This window comes from Bemisia tabaci, chromosome 2 (assembly GCF_918797505.1).
Source record: "Bemisia tabaci chromosome 2, PGI_BMITA_v3".
In the NCBI taxonomy this organism is placed as follows: Eukaryota; Metazoa; Arthropoda; class Insecta; order Hemiptera; family Aleyrodidae; genus Bemisia; species Bemisia tabaci.
Genome location: NC_092794.1, coordinates 53,491,024 through 53,511,280, shown reverse-complemented (window position 1 = coordinate 53,511,280; position 20,257 = coordinate 53,491,024). Strand labels below are relative to the sequence as shown.

Genomic DNA, 20,257 nt, shown 5'->3' with positions numbered 1-20,257 from the left:
TATCAGTTTTTGGTAAGAAGGAATGTGGTATCTCATTTTGGTCGCGCATGAAGTATGCAATTACTAACTCATTGACAACGTCACTTCCTGTTCATACGTTCGCAGGGTTCATTGTAGCAGCGGAACGACGTGTCATGATTCATAATTTCACGATTTTATGAATGAAATGAAGTGAGTAATTAGTGTAGGGTGCGGAATGACGGGAGGGGGAGAGGGGGCACTGACGTTGCACCGTTGAATCAGCGAGCGCGGGCGTGTCCCCTCGTATTGCTCTTGTTGACTTGCGGGTGTAGTAGTGAAATAACCTCAACTCGATTGTAAACAATGCCATCAAAATGGCCGTTGTGTTCAAAAAGTTCGTACGAATTGTAAAATTATGGTCTCTTGATAGTGGTAGTTTAAGTGTTTCAATGCATCTATTCGTGTTTTTAAGTGTTTGTTTGTCGAGTGTTTGTTGTCAGTATTATGGAGACAGAGGAAATTATTTCCCAGGGCAGTCAACAGATGGTGAACCTCAGCACTTGCCCAAAACTTACATTTACAACAGCAGAAGATATGGTCAGCCAGTTGCTCCTCCAGAACTCGGCTATCCGCCAAATCGTCCATATCAACCTAATTTCGACCCAAACGCTCAATTTCCCAGCCAATATCCAAACCAGTACAATCCTAATGTAAACAACCCTTATTCGACCAACTTCGATGAAACGTATAAGTTAGGAGAGGATGTAAGTTTTTGATCATTTCCATTTTTTCTCTCTGGATCTTAAATTCCAAAGTTCTTCCTCTTGATTCCAGTCCCTCTAATATTTTTTGAAGGAATCAATGATCCTAGAACTTCATTTATGATTGCAAATGTGTCCTTATCAAGGATTTTGTCACTGCAACCCGACTGAGCGTTATGAACTACTTTCTCTGCAGTTTAGTTTTTTGTCAGTCCTTACGCAAGTCTAAAACGTACGATTCTAATATTTTCTCTCACTTATCGCTAGCTTTATCCACCATTCAAAGATTTCCAATGAATGTGAATCAAGTAAGGATGCGTGCCGATTCATGAGAATATTATGCAATCAAGAGTACCATCTTGTTTACATTGATCTCAAACATTTTTAAGTGGTAGAAAACAAATGAGCCCCAGTCAAATCAATAAGCTGATGAAAGGCTAACTATGTAGAATAGGTCCAAAACAAGACCGTAATTAAAACAGTGTTCTCTCATCAAAGTTCCAGCGCTCGGAGGTGGTATTTCCATACCGGACCTGTACAAACGCAGATTTTCACTGCAGTATTTCAACATTTCTGCTCAGTTTTTATGTCTTGAAAATTATATTACTGAATTATTTTACTCAAAATTTTCAGAAAATATTCTGAAAATGGTAAAGAAATACTTAGTACACAAAATGTTGACAAGTGAGAATGATCCATCACCTACCTGTCAAAAAAGTGAAATGTGACCTGAGATCTGCAATGTCGCAAACAGAAATACGTGATTTGCCAGCTTCACTAAAAATTTCATCCAGTGTCTTTTTCATATTCAATTTTTTTTGTAATTATCGCCTGAAAATGTCACCATTTTCATTGTGCTTTCACATACAGTTTCATCATTTGCTCAAAAATAATCACTGGCAAAATATTCAGACCGAAAGAAAGTAGCTCTCTTTCTGAGCTCTCATGTTACATCCAGATTTACTGCAAGAACATTGACTTTGTTCCCCCTGTTATTCATAGAATTCTCGTTGTGACTGGAAAGAGGATGAAGTTTCTAGTGATGGTCATCATCTTTCATAAAATCTCAGCCGGTGAAGCTATTCTTCTTGTATCTCTTTAAAAAAAAAAAAAATTTAAAGTGTGATGTCCAGCCATCATTATGAAACCTTCAATTTTATTTATTTTTTTTTTTAAAACTTGCTCTAAACTTTAAGTAAATGTTCTCCTATTATTATTTTCAGTTTACCAACAAATTGGCACAGTTACCAGGAGTATTGGGTATATGGCGGCCAGATCTGCAGGGCAAAAAGCGTCCAGGCTGGAATGAGTTGGAAAGAGATATTATTGTTGAAACCAACTATGGTCAAATTCAAGGATTCAAGGTGGGTTTATTTCGAGTGTGCTGGATTTTTTAAGTATCTTAAATTGTTTGATGTCTAAGTGTGTTTGTCGGGGGAGTTAAACAACAATCAGAAGAACTGACAATGAACTCAAAGTATACATGTAGAATAATTGTGATCTAAATTAAAACTATTTCAAATTGTGTCTTAAACATCTGGGATACCCGCAATTTTCAGGGAAATAAGAGATAAGTATGTCAGGGAATTTCATTGCCCAAACCCAGTGACAATCCTGTATCATCTAGGGTTTTTGTTTTTTACCTCACTTACTTTATTTGCATCATTTTCCGCTTGTTCATACAATTGTCTCTCTACTTTAGGTTTTTCTGTATGATAACCCTGACCCGAAAGATGGCTACAGACCTGGAATGACGCCAGTCGAACACATCAAAGGAAACGTATCTGTGTTTCTAGGTATTCCTTATGCATTACCACCTATCGGAGATGGAAGATTCAAGGTATGTTAGGCAAATTATTGATTGGAAAAAATGTTGCTTAAATTGAAAGGAATATTCATTTCTGCTCGTTCATGGGTAATTTGATAGTATGTTTGTCACAGGTAGCTTTAAATAAAGCAATAAACTTACATTCCACTCGGCAAAACTGCCTCATTTAATCTACAAACTTATACAATTTCAAAGCAGTAGGCATTAAGAATGGGCCAGTAAACAAAATTTAGAAATAATTGTTTTCTCAGAAACTTTTCCCTGTAAAATTTTAAGGAGGAACCAAAACTAACAACACAAAGTAAAAAATTCATCCCACACAGAAAATATTGCAATGAAGCTACATAATCCACTTTCATTCATCATTTAAATGCACTAAAAAACTGACTCCATTTCAACTAATAAAATACTGTAGCAACAGATTTGGTGGCGTTGACTGTACAATTGGCCATCATATATTTCTTTAGCACAATTTTTTACGTTCTAGAATTTCCCGCTGTTTGATGTTATGTGGAGCTTCTACAATACAGTTTTGACAATTGACTGCTTGTTTTACACAATAGTAGGTACGTTTCTACAGGATGTGTCCTCAGTAATTAATAATTAGTTAACAAATCTGATATTTAATTTTTCTATTTTTTTTTTTTTTTAGCCTCCCAGACCTCACCCGGTGTGGCAAGCAATTCAAGCTGTTGATTTTGGACCAGCGTGCCCCCAACATATAAAATACACTGGTGCTTTCAAAGGTGTTCGTGCAGTCCATGAAGATTGCCTATACTTGAATGTTTATTCACCGTATGTAAGTATCTATCATGTCTGTGTGACGTTTTCAATTTTTAAAGGTCTGTAGTCACAGTAAAAATAGGGTAGGATTCTTAAGTTGTTCATATAAAATATATTGAAGATGACAGAAACGTTAGTAAGGTTAATAGAATTGTGAGATTACAAGTCACACATGGAAAGGAGGCTAAATTTTTAGGGAAAATTAAAGATTTTCAACTAGGTCTGGAAAACTCGCCACTTCACCGCCTTAAATTACCTTCTTGAGTTTTACTTCCTTGGTTTAATTTCTTGTGTTCAAATACCAATCTCCGCCTTTTAATCAAGAAATATAACGTTACCGCAAATTGAATCATCCCTTAATAGTTTTCTTACGTACTTAACTCTATTTTACTGCTTCTTTGTACCATTACTGTTCGGTATTTTATTACTGAAACAATCCAAAAAGTTTTTCCGGAAAAGGAAAGGAGTAGAAATGAAAAATAAAATTACCAAAATTATTAAAAACTATTAAAACTCACTTGCACATAAACTATTATGTTTTAAATACTCATCACTGCAAGTTGAATTTTAATCATTTTAGTCATTTTAGCATCTTGTGCAGTCTGTTTTACAAGTCTATTAAAAAATAAGAACCTATTCTCATCTTCATTTTTCCTTACATTTGCTTCAATTTTATAGATACTTGAATTTGCCTAATTTTAACTTCACAGACAAAATCTGGTTTAGCACGGAAGTATCCAGTAATGTTTTACATACATGGTGGAGATTTTTCCCATGGAGCCTCAAATCTATTTCCTGCTCATATCTTGGCTGGTTTCTATGATGTCGTTGTGGTTACATTCAACTACCGCCTAGGAGCTTTGGGTAAAATTTCTAAGATTTCTCTTTGCGGTATTTTTTGCATCCTTGTACATATACGCAAACATTATCAATATTCATCGCACTTTAACTTAACTGCAACTGAGTTAATGATTCGAGGAATCGTTGAATTGATGTGGTATGTACAACTTTCTCTTTGAGTGCTGTAGTAAAGCTGCTTGTTACTGTGGGGCCGTTTGATAAAACAATCTTGATATTCAGGTCCAAAATGAACTTACATTTAGATAGTGCAGCTCTTTCATCATGAAGCACAGAAAGTATCAAGGCATAGTCAAAATCATCTTTCCTTTCTTTCTAAAGTGAAGCAAAAAGTTAGCTTTAGCACTTCTTCAAAGGCTGTTTTAACTGAGAACACATGCAGTGTGATACCCGTACTGCCTTACAAACATATAAAAACGTGTCAATCTGTGAAAAAAGTATCTTTTGCTGTGGATGCCCCATATACACCTATTTGTATCTAGTAATTACATCAAATGAAAAACTACCAAATGAAAGAAAACATGACAAGCCAACTCCAGATTATTTTCAAATGCACAAACCTTTTTTATGCTAAATTTTACCATCCTTCAACTTGATATTAAGGTCTTTACAGAATCATTTTCAGCTTTGTTTGTTTCATGTTAGACATTAACTTTACCGCAATTTAAAATTCAAATCTCTCATTGGCCTCTTTAGTCCCTATTTTTTTATTTGAATACAAGGTTTCTCCAATTGTTACTAATTTTTCTTTCATGCCATTCCAGGATTTTTAAGCACAGGAGATGACAATTCACCAGGTAATTATGGAATCCTCGATCAAGCCATGGCCTTGCAATGGGTGTACGACAACATTGAGTTTTTCAATGGTGACAAAAATTCGATCACATTGTTTGGCCCTGATGCAGGAGCCGCATCTGCTGGTCTGCTCATGGTGAATCCTCGCACGCGACACATGATCTCTAAAGTCATAGCTCAGGTATTAAAATCAATCATACGTTTTTTGTAACAGCTTTCTGTAGCAGTAATTAGAAAATAATTAATTTTCCTCGAATGGACCAGTTTTCAAGGTATGAATTAGCTCTGCATCTAATATTTTCATTTTATAAATTTATTCAAAAATTATGCGCAACAAAAAAAAATATTCAATACAGGACCATCCTCAGGAAGAAGGACTTTAGTCCACAAAAATTCACAATAGGTCTGTGGTCCCAAATTTCTTTTATTCTTTTTCTGTAAGTGCGGAGTGAACTGAGCTTTCTAGGAATTTTTCAGAATTTTTTAAAGTCTGCATGGCAGAAGAATCCCGTTTTGATAATGCCCGAAAATGGGACCCGTTTGGAACGATATTTTTGGCAGGCAGGAGAAACGGTGTTCGCTGATTTACTAAACTCGTATCAGGCATTGTCTTGCTATGTCAACTCTAATGTCAGCTTTTGTTTAGCTGTTTCTTCCCTTAGAAATGATTTTCTTCAACTTACAAATGAACTTTTTAGTTTTTTTACGAAATTTTTCATCAAGTAAACTACATTCTTTGCCACTTTGTATTTCTTTTAATCTAATTTTTGACAAATAATTCTCCAGAGTGGATCAGCAACAGCTAGTTGGGCTTTAGTAAATGATCGCTGGAAAGCATTGAATACAAGTCGGATATTTGCCCAGCATCTGGGATGCTCGATCGAGACAACAGGAAAAATGCTGGATTGTTTGAAGAAAGCCCGCAGTGCAGATGAAATCGGAGATGGCTGGTTCAACGCAGTAAGTCGTCAAATCTTGACTTGAATTTTTCTAATTTCTTAAGCTCAATTAATGTAATGCCCTCTTTTGGCTTCAATTCATCTTGTCGCAATTTGTAATCTTTTGTGATTCAACAGTTTAGTCCCTTTGGCCTCCAAAAGGGCTTAGGCAATCTCGGTGAAACACCATTAATGCAAAATGAAATTTTCTTCTTTAGCTCAACTCAGATTTGCCAGGGTTTTTACTGTCTGTAAAACCCGGAAAAAACAGGTGAATATCAAGATTTTCAACATAATCAAGTAAAGTCAAGAAAATGTAAAAAAATTTAAATTCAATAGATCAGGAAATTCAGAGTGCTTCAAACATTTTATAATCAGCATATTGTAAGATGTTTTTGCACCTTTTTTGTTGAAATTGTGGGCTTTTCATTTTTTAAAAATTCAGAAAATTCGTCTCCCCAATTAATGTTGGTATATTGGCTTCAATGGAATCCATCAATGTGTTCTGCATCAACCATAGTAAAAGGGTCATCCAGTGTACTTTGTGACATCTAACCTTAGGACTTTACAATCACATTTGATTGCCAGTTTCTGTCATAGCTTAAGGAGAATCTGCGTAAGAATAATATATCACCCTCTTTTTCAGTCACAAGCTGGCTTGATACCATGGGGACCGGTTTTGGATTTGAACATATCCGTACCTGCAGACTGGTGGTATGAAGGTTGGAACAGCAAAGATTGGCGATTCACTAACTTCACTGCAGAACAAGATATTAAAGCAAAGAATTTCAACCGATATATTTCATACATGACAGGTGTTACTACCCAGGAAGCTGCCTACTTTCTTTGTGAGTACTTCGCCCCTCTCCTTTTATTTAACTTATGTCAAAGCCATTGTTATTATTTTATCTCCAATCTATAAACATTCCTACCATCAACTTTGTCCCAAAATTTGCTGACCAATTTGAAGGATTTTGATGGTGAAACTGTAGAAACACGTATCATCATTGCAGACTTCCTGTCATTTTTTTTTTTTTTTTTTTTTTTTGTTAAATGAAAAAATACTCTGCCATTTTTTTAAAACTCTCCTGATCTTTCTTCTTAGTGTGAAAAGTTTTCTTTGACAATTTTTAGCTGTAGCATTGGTTTATTTCCCTTTGATAGAATAAAACGGGAGTGGAGACTTCAAAACTCTGTCAAAATCGTCACAATCCAAAGAAGAAAATAGCAAACTTTGTGCATGACTACGGGTTAATCTGGCATCAATAGATCAAAATATCATGAAGCCTATTTAGTATTTAGTTAAGATATTTTTATTTTTTATTTATCCTTTTTACAGGAATCTTAAGAAAACATATGAGATAAGGATAATTGTGGAGGTTGTTTGAAAGATCTTCTGCCTATCTTCTTTTGAATTTCATTTCATTTTTTAGTCCTCTCTCAGTCAGAAACAATCTCTTTTCCCTTGTAGGGGGAAAAATAAAAAGTAGAAACAGCTCCACAAGAAGAGAAAAAAATGAAACTTTAACTTTTCCTCTTAATGTTTCAGTGGATGATGCAAACAGGCACCTGGCTCCATATTATGAAATCGATCAAAAATTCTTTGACCAAAAGCTACGTGAATTGATTCTTCAATATAATTACACGCTGAATCAAGAAGGGGTTTTTCATGCCATCAAATTCATGTACACCCATAGGCCGGATCCTGACAATCCCTACTACATCAGGGAGCAATATATAAATGTAAGCTGATTATCTATTCCAATAATTATATTGTTTCACCATAAACTTAAGCGTAGTCTAGAATTCTATAGCAGAATTTTTCCTTTTATCTTCCCGTTACCTCTTACTGTTTATTGTGGCCCATTAGATTTTTTTTAATTCCTATTTCCTTTTATTTCTAAGTCTAATGACCGGGTCCAACAGTTCAGATTAAGAAAAAAAAGTTTTATATTCTATTAATATATGCATGATTTGTACATTACAGTTGACTGTCTTTACAATATTTTACGAAATATTTTTAGACACATTGTTCGATTTTTTGGGTCCCTGCCAAAACCCTCGTTAGGAATCATGCATACATTTTTACACAAATGTTTAACCTTTGCATAAAAGATAATGTAGAATTGAGTACTTAGCACGCGAAATTGCCAACTGCGCCAAACGACTGGTTGAGAGTTTTTACTCCTCAGGTGAAAGTCTGGAAGTTAAAAGGGGAAAGGAGGTTAACACTTCTAATGAGTAAATTTCTATCAGCCTGGCTCATTTTCATGAGAAGATCAAGGAATTTTGCCATTTTAGTCCATAAAAACCCCTATAGTTAGGAAATTCATTACCTGTTAAGTGAACAGCCTGGGATTTCCTTTGGTTGATTGTCCGATCACTACATCAAGTGAATTATCAACATTTTTTATTTTTTCTATAGATGTTGTCAGACTTTCTCTTCAGAGCTCCTGTTGATCACATCGTAAAACTCCTCGTCAGTCAAGACGTTCCTACATATATGTACGTCATGAATACAACGGTCGAAGCTTTGCGCCTGCCTGAATGGAGGAAATACCCTCACAACATCGAACATTACTTCCTCACTGGAGCACCCTTCATGGACACAGGTACACAACTTTTTGCCTCAGAAGCCTTTTTGAATAATCTCATCCTGAGCTGCATAAAAAAGCCAGTTTTTGTGATTTTCAGAACGAGGCTAACAGGAAGCAAATTTCATAACCAAGTCTTTCTTTATCTTTTCAACTCTTATTGGAAAAAGTGCCCCAAAATAGACACTTTTGCTAGGCAAATATGGAATTTAGCGATGATAAATAAAATCAATCTGCCAGAAATGGTGTATTGGTACTTTTTGCAGTATAAATCATACCTATCCTATGTACATACTAAGTCAAATCATTTGCATACTGCAATTAATTGTACATAATTAAGTTGTTACCAAAATTCCTGCCCCTTGCTGTGATTTTTAAAATATCTTCAAAATTTTACCTGGTTCTGTTTCCATTTCAGAATTTTTCCCTCCAAGCGCCCATCTTGAAAGGAATATGTGGACGGACAATGATAGGAACATGAGTCACTTTTTCATGAAAGCTTATTCAAACTTTGCAAAATATGGGTAAGTATTTAATCAGTTACATCATAATGAAATAATTGTTTTGCTCTGAGTTAGATCCCTTTCACAGAACCAGATCAAAACGATTTCAGCTGTGGGCAATATTCTGCTCAGAATACAAGCAACTAGAAAGCATCATTGTTTAATATCAAGGGATCAATGACTATCTGCATTTTGTAAGTTTCAAACAAATACCAATGTTTAATGCAATGTTTCTAGCACCTTCTAAAACGACCCGACACGGAGATCTAAAAACGATAAAAAATCCTCAAGGGGTTTGTCAATCAATAATCAGACCAATAACTAAAAGCTATAATGAAATGTAAACTTAAAGTTCCATTGAGTTCTGCGAAACTATCCAAGAGACGGATTACTTTACTTATTGTTGAAATAGAAATAATTTCATTTCACCAATCTCAAAATTCTGCTCCATGATTGACAACATAGGCTACGAGGATAAGTAGATAACTATAAAATCATCAATCTGAAAGAGCGCAGAATGATTGGTCCTAAAAAAGTTACTTTGCTAGTTTGCAAGAGTTGACGTGCATATCTTTCAAGAATAACTTCTCCCAACATTTCTGTTTTATGGTGTCTGAACATGAGCTAACCTATTCTCGGTTTTTAGACGCAGAATTAGAGATAGATTAGATTAAAGGATTAAGACATAGAATCAGAGAATGATCTTATAGATCAGCCAAGGTGACGTCTTGTCTCTGCATTATGCAAAGACTTGCTTTAGAGGGAAAAAACTCATTCAAGTACCCCTTGCAGTTATGCTGTTTGATGCAACACTTGTTGCAGCCATTCAGAAAGCAGCTGCAGAGGCATTTTGGGTCTATTTAGACCCATCATCCCATCAAATTGATCTAGGTGCTTTCTGTCCTCCGCTCCTGTGTTCTTTATGCAACCTTTCATCGTTTTTACTCCATTATTTATCTCATTTTTTCTTTTCTTTAGAAATCCAACATACGAGCAAATTCTTGGGATACATTTTGAAAAAGCGACAACTGGGCAATTTAAGTACTTGAACCTCAACACGACGTTTAATTCCACAATAATGTACAATTATCGGCAAACTGAGTCTGCATTTTGGTGGGCATATTTGCCGTACGTCATTGGCACATACGTCCCGACTTATCCTCCAACTACTGAGGTATGTTTTATGGTCATTATTTTAGCCCCCCCTCCCTCCGTTTTGTTTTATCGTAAGTGTATCTTTAATTTGAGTAATTTTTGTAATCCAGGGAGTGTATGCACCATTCATAAAAAAAGAAAGAAAATCATCAGAGAATACTTTCGAGCTGAAAGGTTATTATTTTTCTGCAAAAAAACGAATTACAAGCAGACATTTTGCATTGTTGTCATACCTATTAAGTTTAAGTATTAAAAACATTTTACAATCCTTGAAATCAAATCTTTCGAAAATTGGATAAGATTGCATTCAATTAGGTCAATGCTACACAATTTCGATAACTTAACTCTTGATGTAGCACACTTTTATTTGCTTCTTTGACCTGTTGAATATATTCACTATTTTTTGGTATCTTTTCTTCGAAGAAGCGCAAATTTATGCTCAAGTTTTACCAGAACTTGAGTTCCATGAACCAGCCATTGTTTACAGTCGATATTAATGACATTATTCGTTGGAGGCCACTGAGTGGAAGTAATCTATCTACTTCAATTAATTTTAAAAAAATCTCATCTCAACTCCATCTGTAGCACTGTAAGTGATACATTCTTCTTACAAATCTTTCAATGTAGACAGATTATTTCTGCTGAGTAATAGGTCGTATTAATTAATATTCCTCATCAAAATTGTATCGTTTGGATTATCTGTGTTTAGTTCTTTTGGGAACCGAGAGCTCCACTGCAAATCGCCTTTTGGAGTATGTCAACACTTTGTCTAATCTTACTTGTTGCTGTCGTCATTTTCTGTATGCTATGGAGAAATGTGAAAAGGTAAGTTATCAGTATTTTTATTCTGTTGCCAGATTCCTTGATACTGAGTAATAATCATAATAATATTAATGAATCTCAATGAACAAAAATCAAATCTGATTGATTGACAGTGGGATATAACTCAGCATTGCAATTAGGCAAAGCACTTACAGCTTCAGCCAAGGAAACTTAAATATAACTAGGAGGTTACGGCCCCTAACCGCTTCATGGTCCAACCCCATAAAGCAGTTCGCACCTCAGACATTATATGTTATGTGCTGCTCTTATGATTTTATATTCAAGAGTAAGATTTGTAGAGGCTGGAGACTAAGGGACTTACTTGCATTGAGACTTGTGGGCCCTGGTTACTTTTAATAAGTTAATTATAATTAAATTGACAATTGTTGATGAAATTACCTTTCTCCCGATCACTTTTTATCCGGTTCTCAGACGATAGCTATTTCGATGATATTAATCATCATCATCAGGTCTTCGACTTCGGTAAACACTAACAGTCACATCTTATATTGTTAAAATTTACTAAAATTTACTAAGATTTACTAAAATTTACTATAAAACACTTTAAAAACTCGTGGGTGCACCCGTCGCGAACGCGTTCTTATCACCGGCGTTCCGGCCGTTGCGTCATCGAGATGCCCGTTCGTTGTTGGTGCGTGCGCATATCTCTGAGTAGGATTGGAGGGGCTACCAGTGTTGCCACCTCACTCTCTTGTTGGTTATTGAGCAGGTTGTCACCTTTTTGGGACTCTATGTAAAATTGTTCATAAAGGTTCATAGAGGTACATAGGTACATAGAGTCCCAAAAAGGTGACAACCTGCTCAATAACCAACAAGAGAGTGAGGTGGCAACACTGGTAGCCCCTCCAATCCTACTCAGAGATATGCGCACGCACCAACAACGAACGGGCATCTCGATGACGCAACGGCCGGAACGCCGGTGATAAGAAAGCGTTCGCGACGGGTGCACCCACGAGTTTTTAAAGTGTTTTATAGTAAATTTTAGTAAATCCTAGTAAATTTTAGTAAATTTTAACAATATAAGATGTGACTGTTAGTGTTTACCAAAGTCGAAGTCGAAGACCTGATGATGATGATTAATATCATCGAAATAGCTATCGTCTGAGAACCGGATAAAAAGTGATCGGGAGAAAGGTAATTTCATCAACATAATGCAGCCCGATAAAAATAAGTCCAACTTTAAATTAAATTGACAATTTACTCATTTACTACAGAATGGTTGCTAATTTTATTTTAGAATATCTAGTGAATTTTTATTGTTATTAATACTCTGAAATTTTTAACATGCAATATGCACCTTTCAATGAATGAAGATGAACGTTATTGAGCAAAACCTTGCAACATTGCCACACAATTATTTTAAACTTTACTTTCCTTGCAAATTGTTTCGTAAGTCATGAATGACTATAAAACTGAGTAAAATATCGCTGATTTTGTAATTTGTATTAGAAACTGTGTAACGTTTATCTCTGTTTGCGATTTTGCAGATTTTGTATCTCAGGTTATTCTTTGAAAATATTCTTAGAAATCGCCACTGCACAAATTTTTGTTGAATTTTTCTTTGCCCTCTCAGAATAATTCTTTTCAAAAATTTCTAACACATTACCAAAACACATATTCTTACGCTTAGTCTTTAATTGTTCGCAGGACTAACACACCCTATTACAGCTGTGATGTTTCTTTGCGAGACGAATCAGAAATGAACTTCGGAATCGAAAATAGGAACCATCGCAGCACAAGTAATATTTACGGTTACCGGGACAGCTCTGCTGGGATGAAGCCCCGTACCCAAACAAATACTTTAGACTCAAGAAAAACTTACTCGACGCCATCACTGCGAACTGGAAGTATATCATCTTTAAAGGAAGAAGAGGCAGGTTACGTAAGTACCATTCCGACCGGTGATGCCAAAGCCTCACGCACACCGCCTATCAAGCGATCAAAAAGCCGAACCATTGAAAGTAATGGTATACCGCAGACTGAAGTTTAAGTAGTTTCAAATTGTTTGTTTTCAATCACTGCCAATTTTGATCAAATTATCAAGAACTTTCATGAGGAAGTCTGAAAAGTCTTTTCTTCCTGAATGTTCATCCGGGTTACTGTAACTCAACCACAGTATTCTCAAAGATGAAAGAATAAATGGAAGTAACGTCTGGGCTTTTAAACTTGGGTCACAGTATATTATTATATATAGCTTATGAAGGAAGACCGAAAGCTTTGTTTCTTTTTTTTCAAGTTTGAAACACCACCATGTTAGTAATAACAAGCCTACAAATATACAATTGAAAGAAACAAGAAGTGCAATGGTATTCTTTAAGAATCACCAGGAAAGCTCATTACAAAAAATATCTAGCTCTTTTTGCGATGGTATGTTAGTTTTCCAAGAATATTTTTAATCGTCCAGCGTGTCTGAAATTGCGTATTTTGTTGTGCCTTTTGAGATATTAAGGAAGCGCCTAGTGTATTTGAAACAGTTTGAAGCTTTTGCTCAAAAATATTAAAGAATATTTGACTAGCATTAATATGTATGTGTGAAATCACTGTACTGGTGAGTCATCAGTATGATTCAAGATCAGACAATAATGGGTAAACTTTTTGCTTGGAGCAAATAAATTGACAAGTAATTTTATGGGTCTCTTGCTAGTTTTACAGAATGTTTTGACCGTTGATTCTTAAAGATAAAGGCTAAAACAAAGATATTGATCGTAACGCCAAGTTGCTGAAAAACAATAAATAATATGGACTTCCATAAAGCACAACGGATGAAGTCCTGCATGTTAGTTTAGGGTATCTATGAGTCCAGAATAACAGGAATCGTCAGGACTTTTCATCAGGCCAGGAAAAAGTTGGGAAATTTTATGAAAAATATTGGAAATTTGAGTAATAAACTTGGAATCTGAAAAAATATCAGTGTTGTCAATCTGAGTCTCATTCTGTTCAGGTTAAACCAATTTTAAGGGCCATTGTAGGCTCTGACTCTAATTCATGCCCTGACTACATAGCATTTAATATGACAATGCCTTTTTTAGCCAATTTTCAATATCAAAACTTAATTCTGTGGTGCGTGCGATTGAGCCATAAAATGATGCTTATTTGTTTTGAGCTCTTTCCAAGATGTCTCTGACTATTTCAAAGCAAAAGACCGCTTTTTAATGATAATTATGTTACTACCTTATTGCATTAAATTTAAGTATTCTACTCATTAGATACCAATGTTTACAATTTTATTGCCTTATAATTTATTAAATGGAACAATTCAGTGCTCTGTTGTTATTTATTGCAGTGGTTGTTAACGGTTGCAATAATTATTGTTCTGAATTTTTTTTTAGAACTATTTTTCACAGTTTGCCTTTTTCTTTTTTTCTTAGCCAAATACCAGCCAATACTTTTGTATTGTAATCAGTAGTTTTTCTAATATTCTACCCAGAAAATACCTGAATTGAGGAGCTTTTCAGAAAAAGGGCCCAAATCGAAAAATCGCCCCCTGAGAAAAATTCATTTGAAATTATTATTATTAATTTCTGGCCACTGATGATTACTTACATTGGAACTTTGCCTCTTACATTCAAAGTTTTTACACTTTAGAACGAAAAACGACCATTGGTAAAACTTCAAATACATTTTTCTCAAAATGTGATTTTTTACACAGGATCCTTCTCCAGAAAACTCTTCGATTGCTGTTTTGTCCTTTTATTAATAAATAACGATAGCCGCTAAAATATTTAGTAAAGTTGGATAATTTATTCAGTAAATCTTTTAAAAATTGTGCAATACTTCATTTGTTATATTATCATCTCATAACAGGATTACACTTTTAAAATCCGTCCCACTTTACTTACGCACATTTTTTACTCAATTACTTTTGATTCATGTGTTCATTTTTTCGCTGCTTGGTATGATGAATGTTTTAAAAAGTTAATGTTTTTATATTGGTCTAGAACATAATTAAAAATCAGTATAGCATTTTTATTTTTTTCCGAAAAGCTCGCCCATTGCAATGACTGTGGCGTTTTTGTATTGTTCTTTTTCATTGTGCCTCATACAATTAGTCAGTCTAATAGTCAAACTTCAAAAACAAAAAATAAGCCCTACTTTATTATTGGAAAGTAACAAGACAAGTGAGAATGAAGACACACCAACTCAGGAAAATGAAAATGCTGAGGAAGCAAAAAAACTGCATGGTAGGTGAGGAAGTCGAAAAAAGTTTTGTGTGCTACTGTTCCGAGCATTTCTGATAGCTGTTTTCCGAAGTATCTGTTGCGTGTGGTTGTGTCCATCCATATGATTTACAAAACTGTAAAAAAGTGGAAGTTGAAAAAATAAAAACCAGAGTTGTTGCGTTTTCATCCTCACTAATTCAATAACTGCAATCATCAAAATGCACCCAGACAGGGATTAAAGAACCACTAACCTATCGAGGGTCTCTTTATTTTATGTCTCTTTTTTTCTATTTTATCGAAAAAAGCACAAAAAATATGACTTTCAATTTTGCTTTGTAAAAGCACTTTGTAGTCTCTTTTTTTTTCATTGATGGTTTATTTGTGATCATGTTTTGTAAATGTCTGAGCCTTCAGTTGTATACTCCTCAAATTTATATGTGTCCAAAAGAGATTTTTGTAAACTAGGTTTCTCACTGTCTCTTTGTGATTTGAAAGGTTTCTCTGAACATTTTAAGCGCACCAATTTTTTTACCTTATTTTTATTTCTTGACGTATCGCTCTGTAAATAGTGTAAATTTTGTATAATACCGATTCAACCATAGTTTTTCTGTTTTTAAAACATACATGGAAAAATTTTTCACCTGGATTGTATTTCAAAACTTGTATTTTCAGCTAAAATAGGGTACATCAGCGTCAAGCAAAAGTGCAATGGCATTACTTTAGTCTTAAAGAGTTGCAAGAAAAGAACATTGTTTTCAGATTCAAAATCTTGCATCATGCAATCTTGTAATTGTGCATGAAACTTTGCAACTTACGTATTAAAATGCCATGTTTTTAAAGTACAATTGAATGCCGCAAAGGGAACAGAATAGCTACAACCATCTGGTTTTGAAAAAATGTGTGTCTGCTGCAGAAATTTCATTCCCAGTTTCAAGTAGTGTCCAAAAAGCCAATATAGATAGATTCTGTTCACTGAAAGGCGTCCAATATGGGGTCCAATATAGTGATGCAAAAACTTTTAAGTTAACTGTGTTCAAAGGAGCACTTCTAAAAATTTCAATTGCCTTACATTATATTAAATGATTTACGTAAAAAAGTGAGTTGTAAGTGTAAGCTCCCTACTTGAAGTGAGATAATAATCGGTAAATACTAACTAAGAAAATTTTCAGTTTGAAACTTAATTTCACCAGTATCTTAATTGTGTATTGGAAAAAATTTATATTAAAGTACATGATAGAATCTAAAACCTTAATCAATGAATTTTTATTTCTATGAATGTGGTGCGCTGCTTTCAGATCCGTCTATTTTTAAAAAAAGACAAATAATTTTCTGAAATTATTTATTGTATGTTGATTGAGTGAGTGCTAGAATTAGGCACTTTAGTAACCTTTCCTTTTTTAGATGTTTTCTTAGCTTAGCTGAAACCTTAATCCTCAAGTCAATAGCCATTTTGATTTACATCGGGAAATTTTACTGACAGTTTGGTACTTTAAAGCATTAAAATTACCTAGAGCTGCATGAATTAATTTGTTGTCTCCTGTACGAAGAATTGTATCTTGTTTGCTCTGAACATTGATGAATTAGATTAATAATGAAAAATGGAGCACTTATTCCCCTTAACCGTTTATAATCAGTTGCACTGTTTATTTACAGTAATACTTCTTATTTTTGTATTATTTACTGTGATGTTATTGTGTTTTTTTCTCTTCTTTAAAAATATTGTGATAATCACGCCGTCCATTTTCATATTTTCCGCATCCTGCCTATCATTGTGTTACATTCTCATTTTGTACTTTTGTATCGACTTCTCAAGTCTTCATTTCTGTTTCTTTGTTACAAACTTTTAAATATTTTATTTTACTTTTGCAACCGAAGTATTTGTATAGTATTCTTGTTTCTAATTTTATTGAGTTTCTTTTTGCTTTTAAAAATAGTAATGCAATCAGAAACACTCTGAATTTTAAATGTCTATGATCTCGTTGTCAGGAAATTAATAAGGTCTCCTTCCTTCTCCTCTCTGTATCATTCCGAAGTATAAAATTTTCTGTAACCATTTTTTAAAAGATTGCAAATAACTTTATTTTTTGTAATGCAACAGAGTTCTATAAAACGATCCTTCATCCCTGAAATTATATTCTGTTACTCCAGCACACCCAGCATAATATAGAAAGTATATTCCCATCTCTGTGGATGGTTCTCTTCAAAGAGCTGTTGTTTGTTTGTTTTTCCACCATTCTTTCTTTTTGCCATCTTACTCTGCATCTAGACCATAAGTCAACAAAAAAGTTTTTATAGCTTTTCTCCTTCGTTGATACCATCTGATCTGAATATTCAAAGGCTCCTGCCATTTCTTGTTAATGAACAGAAATCAAGTTACTGTCTACATTGTCGTCAAATTCATCAAAAACCTTTTGTCTGATCAAATTATAAGGAGTTATTAATCTGTATTGAAAAAGAATTTTTGCTTATTGTCATAGATTTTATTTCCTGAAGTTGAAGAGGAAATATTTCTCTCTTATCAACGTTGCATCAAGTTATTCTTAAAAAAACCTACGTGCAAGTTTTGATATGTTTAATGAAAGAGGAAATTTATACTCCGTAGGTATTAGCTCTCGCTAAATCAAAGGCAAGATTGCAGATTGCAGAATGGCATCAAAGTGCGTTTGGGCATCTTTATGTGTAAAAAGTGCAGTTGTATGTCAGTATTCAGCGATTCATTTAATTGCTAAACGATTATTATTTATTTCTCTCTTTTTACATATTTTTCTTTCTTTATTGTGCCTGTGTGAAGGAAAAAACGAAAGTGCATTAATATTACAACATCGCTGTAAGTACTGTTTCTCTTAAGTTTAAGTTTGTGCCTTTTATAATTAAATGTAATTTTTAATTTTTAATAAACAATAAGCATTCACTGCCACTGTCAACTTCTTTAATTCAAGCATGTCAGTATGATAGTACCTTTATCAATTTGAAGAAATAGCCAGAATAGCTGACCGAAATTTACCTCAAGCTCTCTCTCTCTCAGATACTTTGAAATCCAAAAAAAATAAACCAGATAAGTTTGTCTCATCAGTTAGCTACTATTTTCCCCTTGAGTCATACGAAGTTTTATCCAAATCGGTCGACCCATTGTAAGTCAGTGCATTCTATTAAGGAACCTATTTAAGGTGCTTTGTCAGTGTGATTACAAGGATTTACCTTCCAGAAAGTTCTGCATACTTATTCATTATTTAAAAAATTAATGAAGATTTTCCCCAAAATTGAAAAGGAAATGAAAAAAGAAGTTACTAACTTTCAAATGGTGTATTATTTTTTATTTCCTATAGATGCCAAAGACCTTTTACGCCTGAAAGTTCCAAGTCGGGTCAAACTGACCCGTATTCAAATACATGGATTTTGATAGTTTCGAAGTATTATTTCCATGTTATCTCTACATTTTTGAGGGTGAGAAATACTTATGTAATTCCCCCAGAAGAGGTACTTGGGTCAGTTCAACCCGGCTTCGGATTTTCAGGGGTAGACGTTATAAAAAAAATATCCTGACTCGACACAACTCTCGCCAAAATACCAACTTTTAGACATGCATCCTTTAAGGCGTTTTTGAGACCTTTAAACATGTTTTGACTTTTTTTTCCAAAATGATCATTGACTGGACTTATTCTAGCATATCCTGCTAACGTAACCTAAATTTTTCTCAAATTTCAAAAACTAAAGACTCCTCTACGCGGGTCGATAACGGCGGAGGGATACAACCATTCGTGCTTGATGGATGTTGTCCATGTTGCATCTGCAAAACTGAAGGCGAGAACTCGCAATGTTCTATTACTTACATTCTGCGATTGAGACGACACCAAGACTCTCTGAAAGGAGATGGTCGGGTCAATTTGACCCGGATTGAGATTTCAAGGGATACTTATCAAAAAAATTCCTTGATTCTCGATTTGTCTTTTATTTTAATTTGATGTCTGATTATTTTTTACACGGAAAAAAATGACTGTGCGCGGATTACCATCTTGGTTTTGTTAATTAAAAGTTGGTGCCGTATACATGAAAAAATTGATAGAATAACCAACGGCATTGTATTGTCCACGTCTTTAGGGAAATCAATCATTTTCAATTAGTTGCTACTAGCTATTACAAATCTGTTCACCGAGACAAAATTGATGGTAAACTGCTCCATCAAGTTGACTCATTGCACCAAAGAGTGCGCTTGCGCTTCACCTATCTTGTTTTTGGTTGATGCTACTCGGTTAAGTGGGCTCATTGAACTACAGAATGCGTTAGTGCAAATTATAAACTTGTTGATTATGAAGGTCACCATCTCAGATAACTCAATTAAAGTATTTTGTTAGTAGTCTGCCCCGTCAATTTTTTACGCTTTACCAACATTGAGTCACCAAAGAAAGCAATCAGATATGGGCTGATTAGGGAAAGTATGTTGATAAATTTTCAAGAATTCATATTCAACCCACCTTGTGTGACTGATAAGCGTGTAATAATATGTTCGTGGAGCGTACTCCTTTTCCCGTCCCTGGCTCGGGCGACGGTAAAGTCGCCGCAAAACTATATGACTTCGCGCAATTAATTATTCTTGACTCTGCTCGGTTTTAATGATAATTAAAGGGCATTTATTACAACAATTCAGAAACTCGGACGATGTTAAATTTTTCACTGATTTAAAAAAAAAACGGATTAAAACGAACTAAAATATTCATCAAAACCAAAAATTATTTCATTCTAAAAGTAAAGTATACCTCATATCGTAATTTTTGAGGGGAAAAATAAAACTAACACTGATAGGAGGTAAAAATAGGGCGCCATTGATGGCGCGGAGCGCCTTCAGGGGGTTGGACCGCGTAGCGGTCAGGGGGCATAGCCCCTAGTATTTGACTATTTGCCTAGGCATTTGACAAAATGCCTAATTTTACTATTTGCCTGCGACATATCGATTGCAGTGTTTGAAAATTTCTTTCCTCCCCCCCTCCCCTTGGCACCAAGTTTTACGAAAATCCGACGAGCAGGAACCGAGATAGCGTTTTAGGCCACGCCCGCCACCTTGGTTTTTCGAATTTTCGAAA

General features: G+C 34.7%; 2 protein-coding genes across 2 annotated transcripts in view; one reads left to right on the top strand and one right to left on the bottom strand.

Moving 5' to 3' along the window:
• dor (vacuolar protein sorting-associated protein 18 dor) overlaps window positions 1-7,326 on the bottom strand; it is a 133,832-nt gene extending 126,506 nt beyond the window's left edge. Inside the window, exon 1 of the mRNA XM_072306618.1 lies at window positions 7,316-7,326. The gene's annotated coding sequence lies outside the window, so the exon portion shown is untranslated. The remainder of the gene's footprint in view (window positions 1-7,315) is intronic.
• Gli (carboxyl ester lipase-like protein Gli) lies at window positions 192-18,096 on the top strand. Its single transcript, XM_019050466.2, has 14 exons — window positions 192-725; window positions 1,946-2,086; window positions 2,425-2,562; window positions 3,203-3,349; window positions 4,044-4,197; window positions 4,956-5,167; window positions 5,773-5,946; window positions 6,571-6,772; window positions 7,474-7,667; window positions 8,350-8,536; window positions 8,937-9,042; window positions 10,000-10,195; window positions 10,886-11,001; window positions 12,667-18,096. The coding sequence occupies exons 1-14, from the start codon at window positions 336-338 to the stop codon at window positions 13,007-13,009; spliced, it is 2,700 nt and encodes an 899-aa protein (XP_018906011.2). The 5' UTR covers window positions 192-335; the 3' UTR covers window positions 13,010-18,096.
• Window positions 18,097-20,257: the final 2,161 nt, after the last annotated feature.